The 9,896-nt window shown below is 35.6% G+C and overlaps 1 protein-coding gene across 3 annotated transcripts in view; it reads right to left on the reverse strand.

The window, feature by feature from the left end:
* Positions 1–2,256: 2,256 nt before the first annotated feature.
* NAPB (N-ethylmaleimide-sensitive factor attachment protein, beta) overlaps positions 2,257–9,896 on the reverse strand; it is a 67,014-nt gene continuing 59,374 nt past the window's right edge. For all 3 annotated transcript variants that reach the window (XM_006860661.1, XM_006860660.1, XM_006860659.1), the window contains 4 exons: positions 6,385–6,489; positions 4,818–4,886; positions 4,092–4,142; positions 2,257–2,370 (listed from right to left, as the gene is read on the reverse strand). In XM_006860661.1, coding sequence (XP_006860723.1) covers positions 2,257–2,370; positions 4,092–4,142; positions 4,818–4,886; positions 6,385–6,489 — 339 coding nt within the window. The remainder of the gene's footprint in view (positions 2,371–4,091; positions 4,143–4,817; positions 4,887–6,384; positions 6,490–9,896) is intronic.

Below are 9,896 nucleotides of genomic sequence, written 5' to 3' on the forward strand. Positions count from 1 at the left end.
TACAGTCACCAAAAGAACGGAAATAATAAAGACTTAAGAGCAGAAATAAATGAGATGGAAAACCGAAAAACTATAGAAAGAATCAACAGGACAAAGAAGCTGGTTCTTTGAAAGCATTAATAAAATTGACAAACCATTGGCAAAACTAACTAAAGAAAAGAGGGAGAGGACACAAATAAATCGCATCAAATGTTCCACAGAGAAGGAGAGGAAAATAAGGAAATAGAAAAGCACTATAGGAACAGGCACTGGCATTTATAAAAAACCTGCAAAAGGCTTCCAGACAATTAATGCTAAAATATCAGAAATGGACAACACACTGAAAGGGCAAAGGAACAGAATTGAAGGGATGGAAGCCAGAATCAGCGAGCTTGGAGACAAATCTCTCAATACTGCTAAGATAGATGAACAAACAGAAAAGAAGAGAGCATATATTATTTAAATCAGAATAAACAGGACAGAGTTCCATTAAAGAAGATAAAATAATCAGCTAAGAAGTAACTTGAGGTTATTGCCCAACTGGGCATATAGTAAACCTGCCAGATTCACCCCCACCTAACTATCAAGTTAAATAAATGGATGTAATTATTTACACACATTCTCAAGCTTCATCACAGATAATCTATCCAGCCCTGACCAAAATGTAAATGACTGTGGCATAGAAGACACTACAGTTGTCCCATTTGTATCTATAAAAGATGGGTTTCAGGATGTCCCTCCTCAGACCAAAATCCATGGGTGCTCAAGTCTTCTATCTACAGGGGCTTCAAAAAATTTACAGAAAAATGGAAGTGAAGATAGTACAATTTCCCCACAAATTTTTGAAGCCCCTTTGTATAAAATGGTGTAGCAATAACATATATTAACCTACAGTCATCCTTCTTATACCTTGAATTTGTCTCTAGATTATTTAATATAAAAAAACAAAACCCAAGTCTTGGTGTGGAGCTGTAGGATAAGCACTTGACCATACAGTCAGTTTGAACTCCAAGGTTGGTTGGTGGTTCAAACTCACCAGTCACTCCTCAGAAACCCTATATAGGGTCACTATGAGTCAGAACTGACTCCACAGCACATAACAATGGCCACTGAGTTGATTCCAACTCATAGAGACCTTATATAAGGGTTCTGAGACTGCAAATCTTTACAGGAGTACACAGCCTCATCCGCTATGTAAACAGCACTTTACACTTCCTCTTAGTCTTTGAGGGATTGCTTTGATCTTTTAATTGCTTTTCAGGAGCCATTTAAAAAAAAAATGTATTTTTGATCCTTGGTTAGTTGGATCGATAGATGTGGAACATATAGATACGGAAGACTAATTATATCAGTGTGGGAAACTATATGAAAACCAAAATCAGGAAATAACTATGTGCCTATTAAAACACCCTTATGTGAATATAAAGAACGGGATTTCCACCCAACTAAAAGTTATGAATCGGGCTGCAAACTACAAGGTCAGCAGATGGAAACTACCAGCTGCTCCGCAGGAGAAAGATAAAGCTTTTTGCTCCTGTTAAGATTTACAGCCTTGGAAACCCTGTATAGCAGAGTCACTGTAAGTTAGAACCACCACCACCACCAAAAGAAGGAAAAGTATCTAAAGGAACAAGAAAAGTTAGTCTCTATTGGATTTTCTCTCTCCCTCTTTGTGTAAGTATATGTCAGATCCATCTTGACACTCACACACATAGGCACTGCCAAGGCAGCTCTCTGTCCTCACAGTGTGAGTGATGCCAACAGACCGAAGCTGCTTGGAAATTCTGAAATGTGCATGTATCATACAAAACAATATAAAAAGCACTGGAACTTGTCACTAGCACCATCAAAATAGTTACAGGATACCAAAAATAAAAGCAATTTCTAGTGAAGGAAGTTATAAACTCATTTCTAGTAACTGTCCTAACTAAACACATATATTTAGAGAACAAACCCAGATGCCAATTTATAGAGATTATAACAATTAGGTTGGGTACAAGAACATAAAAATGGCAAAATTAAATATGGGATTTGAAAATATGAACATAGAGATAAGATTATGAAGCACTTCTCAGAAAATTCTGGGGGCTCTGATAAGCATGAATCACACATCATACCCACAAATCGCCATCACAAAGAAACGGTGAGCTTAAATATTACACATACTGTTTGGTTCATATGCAACAAAATTGAGCCATTACATGGGCATCCCATAAAGAAGATTTGACCCTATGACAAAAAACAGAGTTAGCTACATGCCACAAAAATATAAACAGTTCATTTTAGGTCTCCATCTCCTTCTTCTCCATCCCCTTGGATAGACTTTTTGATACGAAGCAACATGGTAGTAAGCCACTGATCCAAGCGAGATATTGAGTCAAATTCCTTTACCTAGTTCACAGGGAAAATGAATAGGAATTATTACATGGAAATGCAATCAAAACACAAAACATACTACCCTTAATTTCTTTCATTATTTACAGTGATAATCCATCGATTTTCTTCATAAGAAATTGTTCATCCTAGTTTATGTCAGTAAAAGCTATTCATTACTTTATTATTTGGAGTCCTGGTGGCATAGTGGGTTACAAGTTTGGTGGCTAACCGCAAGGTCAGCAGTTTGAATCCATCAGTCATTCTCAGGAGAAAGATGCGGATCTCTATTTCTGTAAAGATTTATAATCTATTGGTGCCAACTTGACAAGATACACCAACAAAACTGACAAGTTCCAGAGCTTTATGCATGGAAAAAATTCCCAATAGCCTTTGTAACTGAAAGAGTGCATTTAGTGTGACAAAATTAGACTCTTTATTAAGAATTAGACCTGGTATGGCGCTATAGGACAAGTACTGGACTGTTAACCACAAGGTCAACAGTTCAAAGCCACTAGTTACTCCTCGAAAACTCTATACAGGGTTGCTATGAGTCAGAACAGACCTCAAGGCACTTAACAACATAAGATCATGGAAAATTATTATGAGGGGGCTTCAAAGAGTTGTGGAAAAACGTAATTAAAATATCATGGAATTTTTTTCATGAACTTTTTGAAGCCCCTTCATATTGTTCTCATATTCACCTAATGAAAGAAACTTAACTTTCAAAATTAGGATGTGTGGAAACAACATTCTAACATATTTCAATGCAATATCAAGGAACAAAATTTCAATAGGATTAAAATAGTTTTGTCACAAAAGTTAAATAGGAAGATACTCTTTTGCACTACCATTTCGTATTAATTCATCTTAGTATATTAATGAAGGAAACTAAGAAATTTGCTTAGTTCTACACATGTTGTTGCTGTTGTTAAGTACCATTAAGTCAGTTCCAACTAATGGGGACCCTGCCCTGTCCAAGGCTTCTAAGGAGGAGTGGTTAGTGGGTTTGAACAGTTGACCCCGAGGTTAGCAATCCAATGCTAATTCTATAGCTCCACACCAGGATCCAAGTTCTACACACATAAGATAGCAAACAAATGAGAAAACTGAATAATGAATGTAAAGAGAAGTTCCATTTATTTTAAACCAAGAATATAACAGCAAATCCTCACTGCTTATATTTTATATTATGAACAGAAAAGTAACCATTTTTACTTTACACTTAAATTTGAGTCAGAATATTTTCAAAAGAAACAGCCAATGAGCTATTTGTTATATGAGATATTTGCTCCTGAACTAGGCTCACAACTAAATTACAGTTTTAAGCTTCAGCCAAGAAACAATGCTCAACACAGCTGCTATTCTAGCATAGTCTAATGGTTAATGGAACTGTCCAATTTTAAAGGTTTGTAGCTCTGGTAGCGTAGCAGTTACAAATCAGGCTGTGAACCACAAGGTTGGCAGTTCGAAACTGCCAGCTGTTCCGCAGGAGAAAGATGAGGCTTTCTGCTCCCGTAAAGATTTACAGCCTCAGAAACCCTGTACCGGGTCGCTATGAGTCAGAAGCGACTCCACAGCACATAACAACAACAGGATACATAAAAAATGGCATTTGGAAAATACACTTAGGTATGCTAATAATGTTCAGGTAAATGTTCAGAAATAACTGAAACTGAGAGAAGTTTCTGTTACTTAAACTTCCAAAGAATGTACTTTATCTCCAAAGTATAACTTACCGCTTCAGTGTAAGCTTCACTGTTCTGTTCTTCATGGGCTTCTAGAAGTTTCTATAAAATAACAATAGGAAATAATTCATTTTGCAAGCTGAAAAAAGTCCCATCTGTGAATACTTTAAACAAAGAATCAGCACTCATGTCACATTAACTGATGTTGCTAACTTCCTCAAAAACTGGGATAATCAAATGCAAGTGAAAAATCCAGCTTTGGTATTAACATTTCCAAATTGTCTGCTTAAGAACAAAATCTTATGTTCCTCACTGTATACCTATTCCTCACTTATCAACATAGTTAGGTTCCAAAAAACATAATCATTATATGAAGACTGGCATTATGCAAAAATGGAAGATGACCCATGAAATCATACAATGGACAGTGACCAGATAATTATATAACCACCATACCACTGAGACTCAGGCGCAGTCAAGTTGTCATATAATTATCAAAGCCTGCGTTACTCAGGCCTTGCTCATGCTCATTACTTCCCGATGTGTGTCATTCATACGAAAAATTATTGGATAGTAGATTCTTTTACTACTGTTATAAATGTCAGATAATGAGATAGTACGTGATGAGTGAGTGCAGTGGCATTTGAAGACTCATAATGCAAAAAACACCAGGTCCTATCAAGCACAAACTTCATGCAATTAAAATCTCACTTAATTCCCAACCTAAAGTTGTCACCTGACAGCAAAAGATTCTTTTTTTTCTTTAAAATTACTTACTTTTAATAATTTACATTCTCTTGAATCTGTAAATGCTGGAAACATTTCCTCATATTTCTCTAGAGCAAGCTATGAAAGAAAAGCAAGTCCATTAATGTCAGATTTATGGAAATAAGAAACAAAGCCTTTGGCATTATATTAACTTCAATTAGATTTATCTGTATCAATTTAAATATTTAAGAAGCGAGCTGCTAAATGTAATATTAAAATCAACATATGTAACCTATTTATTTAAAATTTCAATTAGGAATAAATTTCTAACCCAATTTTTCTAACTTTTTATAGAGAAATCAATGTGAACATATCTAATTCTTAAAAAGTTAGGTCACACCCCCTCGATACACAGGGTAGACAGGGATGGGCAACTTGGACACTGGCTACCCAAAATGGGGGGCTACAAAGGCAAGAAGTGACTGGCTTACAAGCTTTCAAGAGGCAGCCTAGCTAGAGAAGGTGTGGAGGAAGGCAGACTCGCCACTGAGTAGTATCCAATCTGTCTGGATGGGGCTGATGAAAGGTGATGAGGATAGCACTCATGTGGCACAATAGTGAATCATTGCTATCAGGACTGACTGTGAGGGTTGGAAATGTAAAGGTAGATGTTTTGTAGTAAAAGGAGGGAAGTGGTTGATTTTGCAAAAAAGAGAAAGAAAGAAAAAAGTTAGGTCAGGTGTCTTTATTTTCATCCATTAAATATAAACACTCTGTCCAAATTCCAAATAAAATATAAATAAAATCCAGACCACTATTAGAGTTTAGAAGAAATAACACTGTTTTTCTTAGTGACTTTAATTCTTTCTGTTCTTTCAACTCCAAACCATTATCAACACTACAAAGGCTGTTTGTCCAAGTCTTGTCTCCCAGTTTTCACTCTGCTTTTCAACTTCCCTTCAACTCCTCATTTCACCCCAAATCCCTCCAAGTCAGAGTTGTAGTTGGGAAAATAACTTGCCTCAGTAGCCAGAGTGAACATAAAAAAATGGGAAACACCTTTGTCTTTCCATTGTTTCTGCTGTGATTAAAAATTCAATTACCACTGTTGAGTCAACTGTAACTCACAGTGACCATAAGAAGAGGATTCAAAAAGTTTATGAAAAAAATCCAATTATCTTTTTATTCCATCTTCCAGGAATTTTTTGAAGCACGCTCATATTTTCAAGCCAATAAGGACACTAAAGCCATTGGAAGGGGGCTTTGAAGCAAAGCTGTATTCTCCAGTGAGCATTTTCTTTGAATGAATGTGATTTATTTTGGAAGGAAATAACAAAGATTTTTTTTTTCTGATTGAAAAAAAGAATGTTACACTAGTTTTATTACTTCCTCCTTAGCCTATTCTCTTTAAAGCAAAATTGCCAAAGGAAACTTGGCTACCAAGGAACTTTATGAACACAGTTCAGCAGTCAGTACAAGATCACAGTTGGGAAACCTATTAGAGAATTATTATTATTTTAAATGTATCTAGTTTAGTCTTGCTATGAAAATATTTGATTTCAAAAACGATAGCGTATCTGAGGCCTATACTCCTGGGAAAACTGCATCAGTGCACTAGCCCCAAAGGACTTCTTACCTTTGCATTTAACTCATCTACTATGAAGTGACATAGGGCTGCTTTAAAGAAGTAATCCTTTGCACTGTACTTCAACAAAGGATTGTCCATAGTGTTTGTTCCAACCTAGGCAAAAAAAAAAAAACAGAGCTCAGTTTTTTCAAAAATTGCCTTCTTTCAACTAGCCATTTTACTTTTCTTTTTTGCCCTGTAGGAAATACTTACATATTTTACATAAGTTTAACTATGAAATATATTCTAGAAATTTCTACTAGATTGTTGTTGTTAAGTGCCATCGAGTCACTTCTGACTCATAGCAACTCTGCATAAGGTTTTCGAGGAGCAACTGGTGAGTTTGAACTGCCAACCTTGTGGTTCAAAACGACCTCGCTGATCTGTGTAATACTTACATATTTTTTACATTAGTTTACTTATGAAATATATTCTAGAAAATTCTACTAAATAAGAAATATTATATACATTCCCATGAAGTGCTGGTCTATTAAAAATGATTCTGAGAACTCCCACTCTCAGAAAGGAATAGACATACTTTCCTTTATTTCTCTCACTAAGTGCAACTAAAAGCCACAGTTGTTGTTAAGTGCCTTGAGTTAGTTCCCACTCAAAGCAACCCTGTACAGGGTTTCTAAGGTTTCATAATCTTTGCATGAGCAGAAAGCCTCATCTTTCTCCTGTGGAGCAGTTGGTGGGCTTGAACCATGTTTAAGTATATATATAAAACAAATCTAAGAAGACTCAGAAAGGTGGACAGAATAAGGTACATGGTAATGTATATATTATTATTTCTTTCCTAGTGGAATTTTTATCAGAGTCCTGGTGTGGTGCTGTGGGCTAATGTGCCAGACTGCAAACCATTTTAACTGCAAGGCTGGAGGTTCAAGCTCACCAGCTGCTCCTTGGAAACCCTATACAGGATCGCTATGGGTCGGAATTGACTTGACGGCACTTAACAACAACAAGTGGAATTTTCTAGTATAGGATATTGTTTTAAAATAATTTATTTTATACCTAAATTAATGTAAAATATGTAATTATTTCCTAAAGAGTTAAAAAAGAAAGTAAATTTACTAAATGTAATCTAGGGACCCTGTGATCTAAAGGATAACATAGTGGTGAATTCTTAAATTTGGACCAAGCTAAAAAGAAGTACTAGAGAGTTCTTCAGAGAACCAACAATGAGATTAGCAAACATGACAACATCACGCAGAAGCCAACCCAAATATACAAGCATCCAAAATAAAATAAACCCACAAAGTAAAAAACAGGGAACCAGAGTTATCAATTTGTAAATGAGGACAACTACAAAGTGAAAAGAGGAAGTAAATAATGTAGTTACAGAGTTTCCAAACGGAAAAGAAGTCTGGATAATTTCAAGATAGAACACAATTTTAAATTTTGGAAGAAAATAATCAATTATAGGGTAACCTCTAAGAAAACTAATAAACCTACTACCAAAATAAGAGTTAAATCATCAAGCATTAGTAAACACTAGAACAACAGCAACAAAGAAAATGACAAGAAAACCCAAAACAAAATGAACGGAGCCTAGAAATTATGTGAAACAAACAGCACCACACACACACACAAAAGCCCACAGCAAAATGACAGCAATAAATTCAAAGCTATCAATAATTACAAAAAAAATTAAAAAGATTCAAAAACCAGTTAAGAGACATATTAATCAGAATTGATAAATAACATGACCCATCAATCAATACGCTGTGTACAAGAGACACACCTTAGACACAAAGATAAAAATACACTAACAATCAAAGATGGAAAATCAAAAGCAAATGGAAATCAGAGAAGAGCAGGTGTGGTAATATTGATAAAATAGACCTTAAGGCAAAGACCAGCATAAGTGACAAGGAATGGCATGTTACAATAAAGGGTTGTTGAACAAGAGGACAACCACAATAAATAGCTACACATCTAATGAAAGCGCCTCGCAATACATACATCAAGCTTGAGAGAGAAAAAGACATCACACCAATGTGATGGAGGACCAAATGACTACAAAGAAATTCAACAAAGAAATAAAAGAACACAACAACCAACTTGACCTCTGTAGATATATATAGAACACTCAATCCAACAATTGCATAATATACATTCTTTTCCAGCATACATGGAGTACTTCCCAGAATAGAGCAAATGTTAGGCTACAAAATAAGTCTCAATAAATTTTAAAACACAGAAATACTACAAAGCATCTTTTCAGATCAATGCTATAATAGAAATCAACGATAGGAAGAGTAAGAAAAAAAAAAAAAAATCAAATACATGGAAACTGACTAGGACCCTGCTAAAACAAACTGAGTAGCAGAACAAATAAAAACTGAAATGAAAAAAATCCCTTACATCAAATGAGAATGAAAGCACAACATGCCAAAACCCTTGGGTGTTTCAAACACAAGCAGGGTCACTCATGGTGGAAAGTTTTAGTTGAGTTTTCAGACTAAGAAGGGAATAGCCCCTGAAAACCATCTGAATAGCAACAAGACATTGTCTGATATGCAGGAAGACAAGTCCCTCAGGTTGGTAGGCACTCAAAATACAACTGAGGAAGAGGTGCCTCTTCAAAGTAAAGTCAACCTTAATGACATGGATGGATTAAAGCTTTGGGGACATTCATTTGCTGATGGATCATGACTCAAAAGGAGAAAAAACAGCTGTATACATCCATGGATATTTGGAACGTGGCATGTGAATAAAGATCAATATCCTAGACATTGTTGTTGTTAAGTGCCGTCAGTTGGTTCTGACTTATAATGACCCTGTATAGGGTTTCTGAGGAACAGATGATGGGTTTGAAACACCAACTCACAGTTAGCAGTCCAGTGCTTATCTTACAGCACACAGCACCACACCAGGACTCCCTAGGCATGAGTGAGCTGAAATGGATTGGTATTGGCCATCCTGAATTGAAGAATCATGGTTTACTATTATGCTAGGAATAACAAATTGAAGAGGAATGGCATTCATTGTTAAAAGTGCATTTCAAAATCTACCTTGAAATACCTGTTAAATACTAACATAATAGAAAGTATGTTAGCGTTCTCTACATGATAGAAATTTTGCAAGACTAATGACTTATTCACTGTAAATACCTTTCTTTTCAACAAAATAAATGGCGAGTATACACACAGACCTCACCAAATGGAATACACAGGATTAAATTGACTCTATCTGTAGGAAGAAATGATGGAGAAGCTCAATAAATCAACAGTCAAAACTAGACCAGAGGCTAACTGTGGAACAGACCAATTGCTAATATGCAAGTTCAAACTGAAGTTGAAGAAAATTAAAACAAGTCAATGAGAGCCAAAATATGACCTTGAATATATCGCACCAGAATTTAGACACCATCTCAAGAACAGGTTTGATGCACTAGATACTAATGATTGAAGACCAGAAGAGTTGTAGGATAACATCTAGAACATCGTACATGAAAAAAGCAAATGGCAATTAAAAACACAGGACAGAAAAAAAAGACCAAAATGAATGTCAGA

The sequence above is a fragment of the Chrysochloris asiatica genome, unplaced genomic scaffold (assembly GCF_000296735.1).
Source record: "Chrysochloris asiatica unplaced genomic scaffold, ChrAsi1.0 scaffold00039, whole genome shotgun sequence".
In the NCBI taxonomy this organism is placed as follows: Eukaryota; Metazoa; Chordata; class Mammalia; order Afrosoricida; family Chrysochloridae; genus Chrysochloris; species Chrysochloris asiatica.